General features: G+C 39.9%; 1 protein-coding gene across 1 annotated transcript in view; it reads left to right on the top strand.

Moving 5' to 3' along the window:
- NOC2L (NOC2 like nucleolar associated transcriptional repressor) overlaps nt 1–19695 on the top strand; it is a 274391-nt gene that overhangs the window by 236267 nt on the left and 18429 nt on the right. The window contains exons 17-18 of the mRNA XM_053690456.1: nt 430–556; nt 17398–17511. Of these exons, the coding sequence (XP_053546431.1) occupies nt 430–556; nt 17398–17511 (241 nt within the window). The remainder of the gene's footprint in view (nt 1–429; nt 557–17397; nt 17512–19695) is intronic.

The raw sequence follows: 19695 nt of genomic DNA, 5'->3' as shown, positions 1-19695 counted from the left end.
TCGTTGGTATGGCACACGGTTTGGGTTTCTATGTATTATTCTGTATGTGAAACCGATTCCTACTTTACAATAGAAGTCTAAAAAAAAATCCCAAAGATGTAGTGTGATTTCTCTCCATGCCGGCGAGGTTTTAAATATCGGGCCCTAAGTCTCTAAGGGCCAACTGTTTCCAACTACTGGTCTATACTACTGTGAGGGAAAAATAGCACTAAAATTTATCATCCAGGAAAAAATACTAGCCACATAAATAAAAAAATAATTTCTTAATTGTCTTTAGCATAACATATACATTTCCAGTCCTTTTCCCTGTGTCTACTACTATTATATACAATATAGTGAAATTGATTTTTCAATAAACTTTTTATTTTAAAATATATTACTAGGTTACCATTTTCCTTTGACTATATTCCCTATTATTTCTACTGTCAGATGGAGGATCTGAACCTCCCTACAATAAAGAGGAGGACAGAAAAGAAGGAAGAAGACAAGAGAGAATTCAAAGATCTCTTTGACACAGACAGTGAATCAGAAAGTGGCGGTGGTTTTTCACTCAAAGGTATGTAACAGCGGTACTGGCTTTGTGCTGGTTAACCTACAGGGATACGGGTTTTATACAAATATGATCATTTAGTCTTCACTAACTACCAAACTATGGTTGTCAGCTGGTCCCTCTAAGTGTAAAAGGATTAGGACTTAAATAAACAAATCTTCCTTGCTGTCCTTTAATCAGTTTTTTTTTTTTTTTTTTAAAATATTGATGTGTAACACTTGTTTTTTGGCAGGATCTTATGAAAATGAAAGTGTTTTGCCAGTTCGTTAAAACCTTGCGTTTGATTGCTACTGCAATCTGTCTCCAGTATCTAGGGTTGATGAGCCTTTAATTAGCCCTAGAGAAAAGCAGTCTGGACTGTACTTGCCTCAGTACATATTGTTGCATTGCTTAAAGATTGGCTTTGGACTGTACCATGTACGCTACAGTGGTAAAGCTCATTAACAAAGACTCCAAATGTATCCCGATAATTAGAGTACTTTATATGCTGCTTCTAATACACTGCTCAAAAAAATAAAGGGAACACTAAAATAACACATCCTAGATCTGAATGAATTAAATATTCTAATTAAATACTTTGTTCTTTACATAGTTGAATGTGCTGACAACAAAATCACACAAAAATTAAAAAATGGAAATCAAATTTTTTAACCCATGGAGGTCTGGATTTGGAGTCACACTCAAAATTAAAGTGGAAAAACACACTACAGGCGGATCCAACTTTGATGTAATGTCCTTAAAACAAGTCAAAATGAGGCTCAGTAGTGTGTGTGGCCTCCACGTGCCTGTATGACCTCCCTACAACGCCTGTGCATGCTCCTGATGAGGTGGCGGATGGTCTCCTGAGGGATCTCCTCCCAGACATGGACTAAAGCATCCACCAACTCCTGGACAGTCTGTGGTGCAACGTGAAGTTGGTGGATGGAGCGAGACATGATGTCCCAGATGTGCTCAATTGGATTCAGGTCTGGGGAACGGGTGGGCCAGTCCATAGCATCAATGCCTTCGTCTTGCAGGAACTGCTGACACACTCCAGCCACATGAGGTCTAGCATTGTCTTGCATTAGGAGGAACCCAGGGCCAACCGCACCAGCATATGGTCTCACAAGGGGTCTGAGGATCTCATCTTGATACCTAATGGCAGTCAGGCTACCTCTGGCGAGCACGTGGAGGGCTGTTCGGCCCCTCAAAGAAATGCCACCCCACACCATTACTGACCTACTGCCAAACCGGCCATGCTGGAGGATGTTGCAGGCAGCAGAACGTTTTCCACGGCATCTCCAGACTGTCACGTCTGTCAAATGTGCTCAGTGTGCCCCTGCTTTCATCTGTGAAGAGCACAGGGCGCCAGTGGCGAATTTGCCAATCTTGGTGTTCTCTGGCAAATGTCAAACGTCCTGCACGGTGTTGGGCTGTAAGCAGAACCCCCACCTGTGGACGTCGGGCCCTCATACCCCCCTCATGAAGTCTGTTTCTGACTGTTTGAGCAGACACATGCACATTTGTGGCCTGCTTGAGGTCATTTTGCAGGCCTCTGGCAGTGCTCCTGTTCCTCCTTGCACAAAGGCAGAGGTAGCGGTCCTGCTGCTGGGTTGTTGCCCTCCTATGGCCTCCTCCACGTCTCCTGATGTACTGGCCTGTCTCCTGGTAGCGCCTCCATGCTCTGGACACTACGCTTACAGACACAGCAAACCTTCTTGCCACAGCTCGCATTGATGTGCCATCCTGGATGAGCTGCACTACCTGAGCCACTTGTGTGGGTTGTAGACTCCGTCTCATGCTACCACTAGAGTGAAAGCACAGCCAGAATTCATAAGTGACCAAAACATCAGCCAGAAAGCATAGGAACTGAGAAGTGGTCTGTGGTCACCACCTGCAGAACTACTCCTTTATTGGGGGTGTCTTGCTAATTGCCTATAATTTCCACCTGTTGTCTATCCCATTTGCACAACAGCATGTGACATTGATTGTCACTCAGTGTTGCTTCCTAAGTGGACAGTTTGATTTCACAGAAGTGTGATTGACTTGGAGTTACATTGTGTTGTTTAAGTGTTCCCTTTATTTTTTTGAGCAGTGTATATTAGATGTTGTTTTATATCCAGCCACAACTTTCGATTTACAGAATATAGGTATGTTTTAATTGTTTAGTTTGGGAAATCACTGTTCATCTAAATTTTAAAGTAATTCCAGTATCATCATCTTCCCCCACTGAGAACTGTGTACTTAAAAGGAACATTCTAATCTAGATATAAATATCATCTGTTTCAATAGCGCATTTGGTTTTTAAACAAATTCTGTTTATTTTAAGGGATACTAAACCCAAATTTGTTTCTTTCGTGATTCAGATAGAGCATGCAGTTTTAAGCAACTTTCTAATTTACTCCTATTATCAATTTTTCTTCATTTTCTTGCTATCTTTATTTGAAAAGCAGGAATGTAAAGCTTAGAAGCCGGCCCATTTTAGGTTCAGCACCCTGGATAGAGCTTGATTTATTTGTGGCTACATTTAAGATTCAGCACCATGGATAGCGCTTGCTTATTGGTGGCTACATTTAGCCACCAATCAGCAAGCACTACTCAAGTTCTGAACCAAAAATTGTCTGTCTTCTATGCTTACAATCCTGCTTTTCAAATAAAGATATCAAGAGAACGAATAACATTTATAATAGGAGTACATTAGAAAGTTGCTTTAAATTGCATGCTCTATCTGAATTATGAAAGAAAAAATTTGGGTTTAGTATCACTTTAATTCCCCAACAATTTTTTATATAGTTTTCATGTGAAGATACTGTTTTATGTTAAAGGGATGGTAAACCATGTACTTATCGAAGCTGCCATCCGAAATATGACACACAAATAAGTATATAAAAATAATTTAAAATTATGAATTGAAAATATTAGCTTTTTACCTATTTTAATCGTTTTCATCTACGCTGCTTAAACGACCCCGCTATGTATGTATGTTTTTTTTTTCTTTTCGCGATCCACCAATCATAAACTGAATCAGCTGCCTTGCTGTTTTCTATGTGTGAACGGACCATAAAAATAACGCATGCGTATTAATTCCTATTCCTACAAGCCCACAAAGTCAGCCTTGCACGTTCATGATAATTTTCGCACATTCGTGATAATTTAAATGGGCGTAACATACTGACGCGATAGTAAACACTGAATCGTAGATACTATTACGAATCAGTGTTATATTTTGAAGACAGTGGAAGCAAATCTTTGTGAAATTATATAAGTAAGAATATCTAAACTTTAAAAGGTTATGTCTATTACAATTTTTTAAAATACATCGGCATATTAATTTTATATGACAAGCAAAGCGCAACATTAAAATGCATTTTCACAACGAGAGCACACTATTTATTCCGTGCTTTTAGTACAAGTAAACCGTGAATCACTGTTTACTTAAGTTACGTCACAAAAAATTAGAGCATGCGCTATGTAACTAATACACGGGAGCGCGCATCGAGTGATGCATCTGATTGTCCTGTCAATCACTGCGATCAGTACCGCCCAATTATCGGACGTTTCAGATGATCAACCCAGCAAAGAACGTCACGGATAATAACGATGGCTTTTTAAAGTGGGAGGAGGGAAACTATTGACAGACAGGTATAGAAAACTTTGATTTTGTCGAAAAATATATTTTTTTTTTACAAATATATTATTGCGATTAGTATATTGAATGTTGGTAAAATTCATACATATAAGTTATATATTAGTGATAGTTTACCATCACTTTAAGTTTTACGTAGTTTAAATGTTGTTACTCTGTAGCACTAGGTTTTTGTTTCTTTTCTACACATGAAGTAAGAGTAGATTACCATTGTTATGTTTCTTTTAAATAGGCAGTAAAACTTGTGCACAGTTTGACCCCTATGGACACATTTGGTCAGAAAATAAGTGTCACTTCATAAGGTTCATCCGTATTAATCTCACTGATAGCACAAGACAGGGATTTGTTTTAATAAATGTGCAAACAAAAAGGCTAATTTTATATTCATATTTAAAGGGCCAATATAGAAAAAAAAAGAAAATGACATGCTCTAATCCGTTCAAACATGCAATTTTAAGACTGCTGACCCCAGCCTACTGTGTGTTAAACCCCCGCGAAGAGAGTAGAAATACCGCTCAGGACTCGCAATGCACTGCTGATCCAGAGAAGAAAACGCTGCTGATCCCATCAGCACTGCTAGTACCACATCTGAGTTGTACAACTAGCACTAGTGATTGGATCAGCAACCTTTTCTACTCTGGAACCAGCAGGTGCTCTGCGAGTCCTGAGCAGCACTTCTACTGTGTATTTAACCCATTTGGTTTTTTTTTAAACACAGTAGTCTAGGGTCCATTGTCTTAAAATGACAGCTTAGAGCATGTAATGTTATTACTATAAGGTCCCTTTTAATGATTTACTTGATTGTTTAGCAGGTAATCTTCTAGGTTATATGCTGAATATCATGGATATTGTATGACATGTACATATGTTACTATATTAGACTATACAGGTAGCCCTCAGTTTACGCCGGGGTTAGGTTCCAGAAGGAATGGTTGTAAATCGAAACCGTTATAAAGTGAAACCCAGTTTATAATGTAAGTCAATGGAAAGTGAGGGAGTTAGGTTCCAGGCCCCTCTCAAAATTGTCATAAGTAACATCTAATACATTATTTTTAAAGCTTTGAAATGAAGACTTTAAATGCTAAACAGCATTATAAACCTAATATTATAGATTGTATCATCATCAAACTAAGTTTAATGAACAAAAGCATTTGCTAAACATCACCTAATAAAATAATTACACAACAGATTGTATCATCATCAAACTAAGTTTAATGAACAAAAACTTTTTTTACATGCATTTTTCTGCAAACAGTTCACTGCATTGTTAGTATGATAGATAATATTGGGTCTGTACCTATTCTATGCATTTCAATCTGCAGTGATTAATAGGCAGTTAGGCACCCTCACCTCAAGCAGCTGGACTGGAAGATAAAAGGGAAGTGGCTGCTAGATCTTGTTGCTCAATAGGTCTGGTCTGCTCTGTGTACACAGATCAATTTCAGTCTGCTAAGCTTGCATTATTTGCTGCAACACAAGCGGACAGCTCCACCTACTGGCTATTTTAATTAGTGCACTGCTTTCCAATGCTTTTCAATAGCAGTCACATGACTGAAAAAAAAGGTTATTATTCTGAAACGGCGCAAATTGAACCGGCGTAAACCGAGGGCCACCTGTACTTCTAATACTCATGGTGATACAATATCCTTACGATTGCCAGTTTTCTGTACTTGCAGACTAATCCCTTACCCACCTGCACCTATGTCTTGCCAGTACGTCACGTTGTTGGTAGTTGGCATAATGTATGGGGATATCTGCGTATTGGGAGGTCCCACCCTTTAGTTCTCTCGTCCTGTCTCCCTTCCGTTCCTCACTTTTGCTGCTCGGCAACTACCTATTTTTTATTTCTGCTTTCTCTTGCCTTTATTCCCTCCTAATTATCCCCTCTCATTTTCGGCGAAGCTCACTTTTTTCCTGTCAGTGGAGAAATCCTTTCTCCCTCCAGCACTTGCACTTCTCCCTCCCTACCTTCCTTAGTGTTGATTTTTGATTTAGCAGCATCATCCTGCTAGATAACTCCTCTTAGTTTAATACATCTCCTGCCTCCTTCATGGAGAGTTGGAAAAGCTTTTGCCTTCCTTATTGCAAGCAGCTGTCTCTCGAGAAGTAGAGGGGGTCCTGTTCTCACATCTGGTGGGACAGATATAAGGTTGAGACCTCCGTGACTACTACACAGCAGTCCCCCCACCCCACACGCACACACCAGCCTTGACTTTGTTCCAGAAATCTGTTGTCAATTCTGTCCGTAGGTCCCTCAAAGGCCCCAGTGACCGCAGGTGGACCTTCTCTTTGTAGCTAACAGTCCCTTAGGGTACAAGATGTAATTTTAACCATATGTTTCTGTTTCTAGTCCAGAAAAGGTTGCTTAGGAGAAAGTCTTGTGTTTTTGTTTCTCCAACATAGGTGTGTCCGGTCCACGGCGTCATCCTTACTTGTGGGATATTCTCTTCCCCAACAGGAAATGGCAAAGAGCCCAGCAAAGCTGGTCACATGATCCCTCCTAGGCTCCGCCTACCCCAGTCATTCTCTTTGCCGTTGTACAGGCAACATCTCCACGGAGATGGCTTAGAGTTTTTTAGTGTTTAACTGTAGTTTTTCATTATTCAATCAAGAGTTTGTTATTTTCAAATAGTGCTGGTACGTACTATTTACTCAGAAACAGAAAAGAGATGAAGAATTCTGTTTGTATGAGGAAAATGATTTTAGCAACCGTAACTAAAATCCATGGCTGTTCCACACAGGACTGTTGAGAGCATTAACTTCAGTTGGGGGAACAGTTTGCAGTCCTTTGCTGCTTGAGGTATGACACATTCTAACAAGACGATGTAATGCTGGAAGCTGTCATTTTCCCTATGGGATCCGGTAAGCCATGTTTATTACGATTGTAAATAAGGGCTTCACAAGGGCTTATTTAGACTGTAGACATTTTTTGGACTAAATCGATTGATATTAACACTTATTTAGCCTTGAGGAATCATTTATTCTGGGTATTTTGATATAATTATATCGGCAGGCACTGTTTTAGACACCTTATTCTTTAGGGGCTTTCCCAAAGCATAGGCAGAGTCTCATTTTCGCGCCGGTGTTGCGCACTTGTTTTTGAAAGGCATGGCATGCAGTCGCATGTGAGAGGAGCTCTGATACTGATAAAAGACTTCTGAAGGCATCATTTGGTATCGTATTCCCCTTGGGTTTGGTTGGGTCTCAGCAAAGCAGATACCAGGGACTGTAAAGGGGTTAAAGCTTAAAACGGCTCCGGTTCCGTTATTTTAAGGGTTAAAGCTTCCAAAATTGGTGTGCAATATTTTCAAGGCTTTAAGACACTGTGGTGAAAGTTTGGTGAATTTTGAACAATTCCTTCATGTTTTTTCGCAATTGCAGTAATAAAGTGTGTTCAGTTTAAAATTTAAAGTGACAGTAACGGTTTTATTTCAAAACGTTTTTTGTACTTTCTTATCAAGTTTATGCCTGTTTAACATGTCTGAACTACCAGATAGACTGTGTTCTGAATGTGGGGAAGCCAGAATTCCTATTCATTTAAATAAATGTGATTTTTGTGATAATGACAATGATGCCCAAGATGATTCCTCAAGTGAGGGGAGTAAGCATGGTACTGCATCATTCCCTCCTTCGTCTACACGAGTCTTGCCCACTCAGGAGGCCCCTAGTACATCTAGCGCGCCAATACTCCTTACTATGCAACAATTAACGGCTGTAATGGATAATTCTGTCAAAAACATTTTAGCCAAAATGAACCCTTGTCAGCGTAAGCGTGGATGCTCTGTTTTAGTTACTGAAGAGCATGACGACGCTGATATTAATATCTCTGAAGGGCCCCTAACCCAATCTGAGGGAGCCAGGGAGGTTTTGTCTGAGGGAGAAATTACTGATTTAGGGAACATTTCTCAGCAGGCTGAATCTGATGTGATTACTTTTAAATTTAAATTGGAACATCTCCGCATTTTGCTTAAGGAGGTATTATCCACTCTGGATGATTGTGAAAATTTGGTCATCCCAGAGAAACTATGTAAAATGGACAAGTTCCTAGAGGTGCCGGGGCTCCCAGAAGCTTTTCCTATACCCAAGCGGGTGGCGGACATTGTTAATAAAGAATGGGAAAGGCCCGGTATTCCTTTCGTCCCTCCCCCCATATTTAAAAAATTGTTTCCTATGGTCGACCCCAGAAAGGACTTATGGCAGTCAGTCCCCAAGGTCGAGGGAGCGGTTTCTACTTTAAACAAACGCACCACTATTCCCATAGAGGATAGTTGTGCTTTCAAAGATCCTATGGATAAAAAATTAGAAGGTTTGCTTAAAAAGATGTTTGTTCAGCAGGGTTACCTTCTACAACCCATTTCATGCATTGTCCCTGTCACTACAGCCGCATATTTCTGGTTTGATGAACTGATTAAGGTGCTCGATATTGACTCTCCTCCTTATGAGGAGATTATGGACAGAGTCAATGCTCTCAAATTGGCTAATTCTTTCACTCTAGACGCCTCTTTGCAATTGGCTAAGTTAGCGGCTAAGAATTCTGGGTTTGCTATTGTGGCGCGCAGAGCGCTTTGGTTGAAATCTTGGTCGGCTGATGCGTCTTCCAAGAACAAGCTACTAAACATTCCTTTCAAGGGGAAAACGCTGTTTGGTCCTGACTTGAAAGAGATTATCTCTGATATCACTGGGGGTAAGGGCCATGCCCTTCCTCAGGATCGGCCTTTCAAGGCAAAAAATAGACCTAATTTTCGTCCCTTTCGTAAAAACGGACCAGCCCAAGGTGCTACGTCCTCTAAGCAAGAGGGTAATACTTCTCAGGCCAAGCCAGCTTGGAGACCAATGCAAGGCTGGAACAAGGGAAAGCAGGCAAAGAAACCTGCCACTGCTACCAAGACAGCATGAAATATCGGCCCCCGATCCGGGACCGGATCTGGTGGGGGGCAGACTCTCTCTCTTCGCTCAGGCTTGGGCAAGAGATGTTCTGGATCCTTGGGCGCTAGAAATAGTCTCCCAGGGTTATCTTCTGGAATTCAAGGGACTTCCCCCAAGGGGAAGGTTCCACAGGTCTCAGTTGTCTTCAGACCACATAAAAAGACAGGCGTTCTTACATTGTGTAGAAGACCTGTTAAAAATGGGAGTGATTCATCCTGTTCCATTGAGAGAACAAGGGATGGGGTTCTACTCCAATCTGTTCATAGTTCCCAAAAAAGAGGGAACGTTCAGACCAATCCTAGATCTCAAGATCTTAAACAAATTTCTCAAGGTCCCATCTTTCAAGATGGAAACCATTCGAACTATCCTTCCTTCCATCCAGGAAGGTCAATTCATGACCACGGTGGATTTAAAGGATGCGTATCTACATATTCCTATCCACAAGGAACATCATCGGTTCCTAAGGTTTGCATTCCTGGACAAACATTACCAGTTCGTGGCGCTTCCTTTCGGATTAGCCACTGCTCAAAGGATTTTCACAAAGGTACTAGGGTCCCTTCTAGCTGTGCTAAGACCAAGGGGCATTGCAGTTGTACCTTACCTGGACGACATTCTGATTCAAGCGTCGTCCCTCCCTCGAGCAAAGGCTCACACGGACATCGTCCTGGCCTTTCTCAGATCGCACGGCTGGAAAGTGAACGTGGAAAAGAGTTCTCTATCCCCGTCAACAAGGGTTCCCTTCTTGGGAACAATTATAGACTCCTCAGAAATGAGGATTTTTCTAACAGAGGCCAGAAAGACAAAGCTTCTGGACTCTTGTCGAATACTTCATTCCGTTCCTCTTCCTTCCGTAGCTCAGTGCATGGAAGTGATCGGGTTGATGGTAGCGACAATGGACATAGTTCCTTTTGCGCGCATTCATCTAAGACCATTACAACTGTGCATGCTCAGTCAGTGGAATGGGGACTATACAGACTTGTCTCCAAAGATACAAGTAAATCAGAGGACCAGAGACTCACTCCGTTGGTGGCTGTCCCTGGACAACCTGTCACGAGGGATGACATTCCACAGACCAGAGTGGGTCATTGTCACGACCGACGCCAGTCTGATGGGCTGGGGCGCGGTCTGGGGATCCCTGAAAGCTCAGGGTCTTTGGTCTCGGGAAGAATCTCTTCTACCGATAAATATTCTGGAACTGAGAGCGATATTCAATGCTCTCAAGGCTTGGCCTCAGCTAGCGAGGACCAAGTTCATACGGTTTCAATCAGACAACATGACGACTGTTGCGTACATCAACCATCAGGGGGGAACAAGGAGTTCCCTAGCGATGGAAGAAGTGACCAAGATTATTCTATGGGCGGAGTCTCACTCCTGCCACCTGTCTGCTATCCACATCCCGGGAGTGGAAAATTGGGAAGCGGATTTTCTGAGTCGTCAGACATTGCATCCGGGGGAGTGGGAACTCCATCCGGAAATCTTTGCCCAAGTCACTCAACTTTGGGGCATTCCAGACATGGATCTGATGGCCTCTCGTCAGAACTTCAAAGTTCCTTGCTACGGGTCCAGATCCAGGGATCCCAAGGCGGCTCTAGTGGATGCACTAGTAGCACCTTGGACCTTCAAACTAGCTTATGTGTTCCCGCCGTTTCCTCTCATCCCCAGGCTGGTAGCCAGGATCAATCAGGAGAGGGCGTCGGTGATCTTGATAGCTCCTGCGTGGCCACGCAGGACTTGGTATGCAGATCTGGTGAATATGTCATCGGCTCCACCTTGGAAGCTACCTTTGAGACGAGACCTTCTTGTTCAGGGTCCGTTCGAACATCCGAATCTGGTTTCACTCCAGCTGACTGCTTGGAGATTGAACGCTTGATTTTATCGAAGCGAGGTTTCTCAGATTCTGTTATCGATACTCTTGTTCAGGCCAGAAAGCCTGTAACTAGAAAGATTTACCACAAAATTTGGAAAAAATATATCTGTTGGTGTGAATCTAAAGGATTCCCTTGGGACAAGGTTAAGATTCCTAGGATTCTATCCTTCCTTCAAGAAGGATTGGAAAAAGGATTGTCGGCAAGTTCCCTGAAGGGACAGATTTCTGCCTTGTCGGTGTTACTTCACAAAAAACTGGCAGCTGTGCCAGATGTTCAAGCCTTTGTTCAGGCTCTGGTTAGAATCAAGCCTGTTTACAAACCTTTGACTCCTCCTTGGAGTCTCAATCTAGTTCTTTCAGTTCTTCAGGGGGTTCCGTTTGAACCCTTACATTCCGTTGATATTAAGTTATTATCTTGGAAAGTTTTGTTTTTAGTTGCAATTTCTTCTGCTAGAAGAGTTTCAGAATTATCTGCTCTGCAGTGTTCTCCTCCTTATCTGGTGTTCCATGCAGATAAGGTGGTTTTACGTACTAAACCTGGTTTTCTTCCAAAAGTTGTTTCTAACAAAAACATTAACCAGGAGATTATCGTACCTTCTCTGTGTCCGAAACCAGTTTCAAAGAAGGAACGCTTGTTGCACAATTTGGATGTTGTTCGCGCTCTAAAATTCTATTTAGATGCTACAAAGGATTTTAGACAAACATCTTCCCTGTTTGTTGTTTATTCAGGTAAAAGGAGAGGTCAAAAAGCAACTTCTACCTCTCTCTCTTTTTGGATTAAAAGCATCATCAGATTGGCTTACGAGACTGCCGGACGGCAGCCTCCCGAAAGAATCACGGCTCATTCCACTAGGGCTGTGGCTTCCACATGGGCCTTCAAGAACGAGGCTTCTGTTGATCAGATATGTAGGGCAGCGACTTGGTCTTCACTGCACACTTTTACCAAATTTTACAAGTTTGATACTTTTGCTTCTTCGGAGGCTATTTTTGGGAGAAAGGTTTTGCAAGCCGTGGTGCCTTCCATTTAGGTGACCTGATTTGCTCCCTCCCTTCATCCGTGTCCTAAAGCTTTGGTATTGGTTCCCACAAGTAAGGATGACGCCGTGGACCGGACACACCTATGTTGGAGAAAACAGAATTTATGTTTACCTGATAAATTTCTTTCTCCAACGGTGTGTCCGGTCCACGGCCCGCCCTGGTTTTTTAATCAGGTCTGATAATTTATTTTCTTTAACTACAGTCACCACGGTACCATATGGTTTCTCCTATGCTATTATTCCTCCTTAACGTCGGTCGAATGACTGGGGTAGGCGGAGCCTAGGAGGGATCATGTGACCAGCTTTGCTGGGCTCTTTGCCATTTCCTGTTGGGGAAGAGAATATCCCACAAGTAAGGATGACGCCGTGGACCGGACACACCGTTGGAGAAAGAAATTTATCAGGTAAACATAAATTCTGTTTTTCTTCATTAACCTTTTTAGTTCTGACGGCAGGACTTGTCCCTAAGGTTATTACTGCTTAGGAAAGCAAGTAAATGTCATGGCTGGAAAGTGCTAGTGACCTTAACTTTTAAACATTCAATTTTCCTTCTCTTTCTACCTGTATTCTACTGCAGTTCTTCTTGCAAATTAACCCTTAAAGGGACACTTAACCCAACTTTCATGATTTAGATAGAGCATGCAATTTTAAGCAACTTTCTAATTTACTCCTATTATCATTTTTCTTTGTTCTCTTGCTATCTTTATTTGAAAAGCAGGGATTTAAAGCTTAGGAGCCAGCCCATTTTAGGTTCAGCACCCTGGATAGCGCTTGCTTATTGGTGGCTACACTGGTTTCTTACTGTCACCTCCCCCTACAGTTGATTATTCAACATTACATATTTACACTGCCCCATATTGCAGTAATTGCGCAATAAATGGCCATTATAGCGGAAAAAAATACTTGCTCTAATTGGTAGAGCATGTCATTTTAGTACTAGGGATCCTGCAACTCTCGAGTTTAACCCCAAAGTTAAACACAAAGTTAAAGTACTGCTCAAGAGCAATAGAAGGTTGCTGCTACAGAGTGCAATCAGCTGGTGACTCAATCAGCAGCAGTATTTACATGGAATAGAGCAGTGATTTTCAAAAAATTTTTGTCGTGGCACACTTTTTAACATAAAAAAAATCATATATATATATATACACGGTAAAGGAAGGCACTCACTGGTCTTTTTCTTCAAAATAACTTTAATAATCGTGACGTTTCGATTATTAAAGTTATTTTGAAGAAAAAGACCAGTGAGTGCCTTCCTTTACCGTGTATATTTATCTGCTGGCACCCTGGCATCAAGTTTGGAAAGTGAGAGTGCTCTCTATCTACATATATATATATATATATATATATATATATATATATATATATATATATATATATATATATATATATATATATATATATATACACACACACTGTACTGTGCTGTCATGCCATGCCTCCTACACTATACATGACATATTGACATTCATTCACAAACAATCATAATGATTGTCAGTGAATGAATGTCATGGTTGAAAATGATGCCTGATGAGCCTGTCGCATACCTCCCAATATTTCAAAATTTGAAAGAGGGACACCCCCGCACTGTTGTCAGTCTGCCGCGGCACACCTGAGGATCTCTCACGGCACACTAGTGTGCCACGGCACACTGGTTGAAAAATAGTGAAATAGAGTATGTCATTTTCCCACTATAATAGCCATTTAAGGTCTCACTATGAAGGGACAGTACAGTATTTTTTATTGTATTTAGCCATACAAAAATAACCACATTGGCAAATATCTGCCTACAGAATAATTTATTTTAAAAGCCTTTAAAACGGTAATTTAATTAGTAAAATTTGCATTCCAGGGGCACAACCAATTGAAAAGATTCTTGACTGCAGTTTATATTATCTCTATATTATATTTGCAGAGATGAATTGGAGACTGGTATAAACGAGCCCCTGTAGTCACTGCACCACATGTAAGCGAATCTGAGTTCTGAGTACACACCAGCCTCTCTAGGGGCAGTGGAAAACTACAATTTTCAGAGTTCAATTACAGAAAAAGCAGGCACAATTAATAATGCCTGAATGAACATCTGCCCTGCAAGATTTATGTCAACATTGTCATTTTTGGTTTTTGCCCGCATAGCTGTCTTGGTGGTGCATTAGCACTTGTACAGATACTGTGCAGTATTGTGCGCACATTATTTTATTGTGGAGTAACCTTGTACACTCATAACTACACTATAAAAGTCTTATGGAGTAGCCACAGTGACTTTATAACCACCTTATCCTATTTATAGTTTGAAGGGACAGTCTACACCATAGTCATCTTTAATCTCGCCATAGATCAAGCTGCTAATAGCCTCCTGCACTCCTTTCTATATCATGTAGCAGGAACAGTAAGAACGTTATTTTAAAATTAATATAGTTTCTGGCCACTTTAAAATGGCTGCCAAGATCCGTCTACTGATGACATCACAATCTGGGCTGCATCTAGGCACACTGCTGAATAGCATTGACAGTCTGTTGAATCCAACTAGTGAGTCTTTTGTAACTAGTGAAGCCTTTTATGCATCCCAGATCGTGATGTCACCAGTGGGCGGGGCTTAGCAACCATTTCAAAGTGGCCAGAAACAATATTCATTTAAAAATAACTTTTAACGTTCCTGCTGCATGATATAGAAAGGGGTGGAGGCAATTTGCAGCTTAAGGTAAGACTTTAAAGGGACAGTCAAGTCCAAAAAAAAAAACCTTTCATGATTCTCACAGGGCATGTAATTTTAAACAACTTTCCAATTTACTTGTGTCACCAATTTTGCTTTTTTCTCTTGGTAGTTCTTAGTTAAAAGCTAAACCTAGGAGGTTCATATGCTAATTTCTTAGACCTTGAATCCTGCCTCTAATCTGAATGCATTTTGACCGTTTTTCGCCACTAGAGGGCATTAGTTCATGTGTTTCATATAGATAACTGAGCTCACACACTTGAAGTTACCTAGGAGTGAGCACTGATTGGCTAAAATGCAAGTCTTTAAAAAGAACTGAAATAAGGGGGCAGTTTGCAGAGGCTTAGATACAAGGTAATCACAGAGGTAAAAAGTGTGTTATTATAACTGTTGGTTATGCAAAACTGGGGGCTGGGTAATAAAGGGATTATCTAAGTTTTTAAACAAAAATTCTGGCTTTAACTGTCCCTTTAAAATGACTAAGCTGTAGACTGTCCTTTAACTCAAGAACCACCTTTTGTGCAGTAGTTGAGGCAGAATTATGCTCCCTCCTCTTTAAAGGGACACTATACCCAAATATTTTCTTTCATTATTAAGGTAGAAAATACAACTTTAAACAATATTCCAATTTACTTCTATTACCTAATTTGCTTCATTCTTTAGATATACTTTAATGAAGAAATATCAATGCACAAGGTGAACCAATCACAGGAGGCATCTATGTGCAGCTACCAATCAGCATCTACTAAGCATATCTAGATATGCCTTTCAGAAAAGAATATCAAGAGAATGAAGCAAAATAGATAGTAGAAGTAAATTACAAAGTTGTTTATAATTGTATGCTCTTTCTAAATCATGAAAAAAAAATGGGTTTCATGTCCCTTTAATGTCCCTCTTTGTTCAGGTGATATCCTGCAATAATTCCCTTTTTTTATTTATAACCTGAAAAAGAAAAACATATATATATATATATATATATATATATATATATATATATATATATATATATATATATATATATATATATATATATATTAAGGTAATTTCTCTTTAAATAGCAAAGCTGTCAACAAACAGGCAATATATTTGTGCTCATGTTTCCTTCCCCCTGCACACAGTAAGGATGGGGGAACTGGCCGTGACAGGTCTGTGCTAGAGCACCAAGTACAGCAAGGACTTATTAATGACTCTTCCAGCCGGATATGCTCCTCGTCAGGTAATTAGCAGAGAGGAGTGGGCAGCTGGAGTGTCTATGAGAGCTTTTCTAATGAGCACTGTGTAAGCGCTAACTGACGGGTCTCTAATGGACGTTAGGAACCTTGTTACTCTGCCATAATCAAGGTAGGAGGGTTCTTTTATTTTATCTTACTGATTTCAAGACTCATCTCTGCCCCCAACCTCCATGTTTGACACTCTCTATGTAGCCTTTTCTATTTCCTCTACCAGGCTTCTATGGTTTTATTATAATTATATTACCTGTCTCCCTCACCCCAAGTCTGTCCCTCCCATCACATTGCAAGTCTTTTATAGTCTGTTGGGTTTTTCATGGATTTGCACTCTGGTCCTGTCACACTGGCTTCCTGTCAGTTAGATGTGACAATCACCCACTGTATGATTCATGCCCTGTTGCTCTAAACACAACACACTGCAGCATTTATGTGACCTGCACAGCTAGAACACATAGCTTTATTAATACCATATAACGTAGACAATAGTGTTCAGCAGTATGTGTTGTTAGGATGTTAAAGAAAGATCTTGTGTGTGTCATTTTACTGGACACAACTATGAGAAAAATGTATTTGTTATGATACCAGATAGGACTGCAACATTACCCAAAGGGTTAAAGGGATATAAAACCAAAAATAAATCTCTCATGAGTCAGAGAGCGCAATTTGAAACAACGTTTTAATTTACTTCTGTCATCAAATTTTCTTTGTTCCCTTGGTAAAGGCAGAGACATAAGATCATGAGCTTGTGCTTGTCTGGAGCGTCAAATTTGAATGGCAATATCATGGCGACCAATCAAATTTGATGATAAAAGTAAATTGGAAACTTTTTTTTAAAATTGTATGCTCTATCTGAATCCAAAAATATTGTTTTGGGGTTTTATATCCCTTTAACATCCTTGCGGTACTGACTAATAATTTGTTCTATAGTATGTAAGGTTAGGTATATTACAGAAATGAGACTTAACTGATAGAGCAGTGCACAAACACTACCCATGTTACCCTCTGAAATGTTCTAGTATTGTACAAACATGTTTTGTTTTGGGGACAGTAAACCACAACTTATTTATTTTTTATGCTTTTTATATCCTAAGGACACAATTAATCAGGAAATAATATTACAATGAAATTGTGGTTTTTAAAGGTGTAGGCAGTGTTGCACAGTGTGAGTCTTTTGAATTCCTTTCAAACTTAAAAAGATATATGCAAAAATAATACAATGAACAATTTAGAATCTTTTTTTTCTTCAATAACCCCAGTTTTGTGTGTTATCCTCAGCTTAGGGCTATGTCACCCTAAGTCTAAGTTTGTCACCCCTACACCAGGTCTTCATACACCCAGATCCAGAGTCACTGCTTTAGTGCCACCATTTTTTCTGACAGCAAGATAAATATAATACTCCAGTGACATAAACAGTCATATTGCCAATTCCTTCAACATCTTTCAATGTCTTTAGGCAAATCTAAAGCAAAGAAAACTGACAATTCCTCAGATGACAGTGATGAGCTGAGCAGCGATGAAGAGGAGGGCGAGTATGAGGTGGAAGATGACGAGAGCAGTGAACCTGAAGGTAAGAGTAGCTTATATATAATTGGTGGATCCAGTATTATAACTCTTGCTGCGATCTCCTTGTTATATAATAATATCATGATACACTTATTGTATGGAGGCCGGTAAATTCCCCAAATATATTTCATCTGGGGTGTCATGTAAGGGTTAAAACATATCTATGTATTTCTGAAAGGAGAGGGCATACTCTAACCCAGGCAGAGTGCCATTGTTTAGACATGAAACGCGTAAGGACCGTAGTTGTAATGAGGAGAGCTCTGTTGGTCCTTAGATACTTTTTTTTTAATGCTACACCCAATGTCCTCAGTGTTCCAAATGGGACTTTAACTATGTGTATAACAACTTTGGGGGGGGGGGGGGGATTAAACAGGAAGTTAAAAGGGACACTGGTGCAAAATAATGTGCCATAACAAATGAGAGCATTTAATGAATTTGATTATTATTCTTATTTATAAAGCACCAATATATTATGCAGAGTTGTGACAAGGGGGGGGAGTAGCATTAGAATTTCCCTTTAACATCTGTAACGTACGCAGTGAATATAAATGTAGGAAAACCCTGCAAAGTTAGTGATTCTGTGCAGCCAAATAATTTTAAAGTGAGTTTAATCAAAATGTTTTCTATTGCGATACTTCTAAACACAAGAGATTAAAATGTAGTGTAAGCTTTACTTCAGGAGGTCAAACAAGGCAATCACAGGGTGCAAATAGTTGACAGAGCTTACGCATTTCGGCTGGTGCCGTATTCATTATTAAAAATTGTGTTAGTTTGTCCCTTGTGTCATTTTAGATTATTTTTTTCTGTTCATTAATCCACATTCGGTACTATTAAGAATGCAGCATTAGCCCTGATAGTAAGGGGTTACGCGCTTTGATACGCTCTGGTCTGGGTATAATATGCTTAAAGATGGTACAGGGAGTAAACAGCCTGCTTATCACCGTTCACTTATAAGTACAGTATGGCTTCCGGTGCTCCAGGGCTTTTGACAAAAAGCAATATTGTATTTTTAACTTAGCAGGGAAAGGTCGCTTGTGGGCACATACTCCCTATGTCATCTAAGACCGAAAAGTAAAACTTAGAGTGAAAAAATAAACAATAAAGTTCCAACCAAGGGTTAGTAAGAACTTTTATCAACTTCAATTGGTGGGCTGTGCCTGATGCAAAAAAACAATATATTAACCAGAAAAAGTAGCATCCTAATGTCAGAAAATTCCAATTATAAACAAATATTCCCTAGGAAACCCCAATAACCACTTCACCAGCACAAAATATTTTATTATTTTTAAATTAAAACTATACACAATTTAAGTTGATTAAATATACACATAGATAGTATTTGATTAGGGAATATTCCCTAAACCATCGGTATTTAGGGCATATCAAATGTTTGTACACTGGGACACTATGGATTATTGAATAAGGAAATTAATCTCAATGACATATGGTACAACTGTTAAGGGAATGTTGATGTATCACAAAATAGTCTGAAAAGCTTTGTATTATTAACTAGTTTTCAATTAAGTTACACTACATTTAGCTTTATGGCTTGTCCAATCTCTTCTGTATACTTTACTGAGCTTTAAGGGAATTAGACAAAATGTGGGGTGTGGTTAGGGAACAGAGTGGTGAAGATAGACGCTTCATTTTCAGTCATCTTAAAGGGACAGTGTACTCCAGAATTTGTATTATTTAAAAAGATAGAAAATACCTTTATTACCCATTCCCCAGTTTTGAATAACCAACACAGTTATATTAATACACTTTTTACCTCTGTGATTACCTTGTATCTAAGCCTCTGCAGACTGCACACTTATCTCAGTTCTTTTGACAGACTTGCTTTTTAGCCAATCAGTGCTGACTCATAAGTAACTCCACTGGGGTGAGCACAATATTATCTATAAGGCACACATTAACTAGTGCTGTCTAGCTGTGAAAAACTGTCAAAATACAATGAGATCAGAGGTGGCCTTCAACTGCTTAGAAATTAGCATATGAGCCTACCTGGGTTTAGCTTTCAACAAAGAATAGCAAGAGAACGAAGCAAATTTGATGATAAAAGTAAATTGCATGGCCTATCTCAATTATGAAAGTTTAATTTTGACTAGACTGTCCCTTTAAGATCTTGTTTTTGAGCTTTTAAATTGAGTACCTGTCGTAATGATCATATATTTGGATAAATGTTTTT

The sequence above is a fragment of the Bombina bombina genome, chromosome 8, assembly GCF_027579735.1.
Source record: "Bombina bombina isolate aBomBom1 chromosome 8, aBomBom1.pri, whole genome shotgun sequence".
Lineage (NCBI taxonomy): Eukaryota > Metazoa > Chordata > Amphibia > Anura > Bombinatoridae > Bombina > Bombina bombina.
This window is presented reverse-complemented; position numbering and strand designations above follow the sequence as displayed.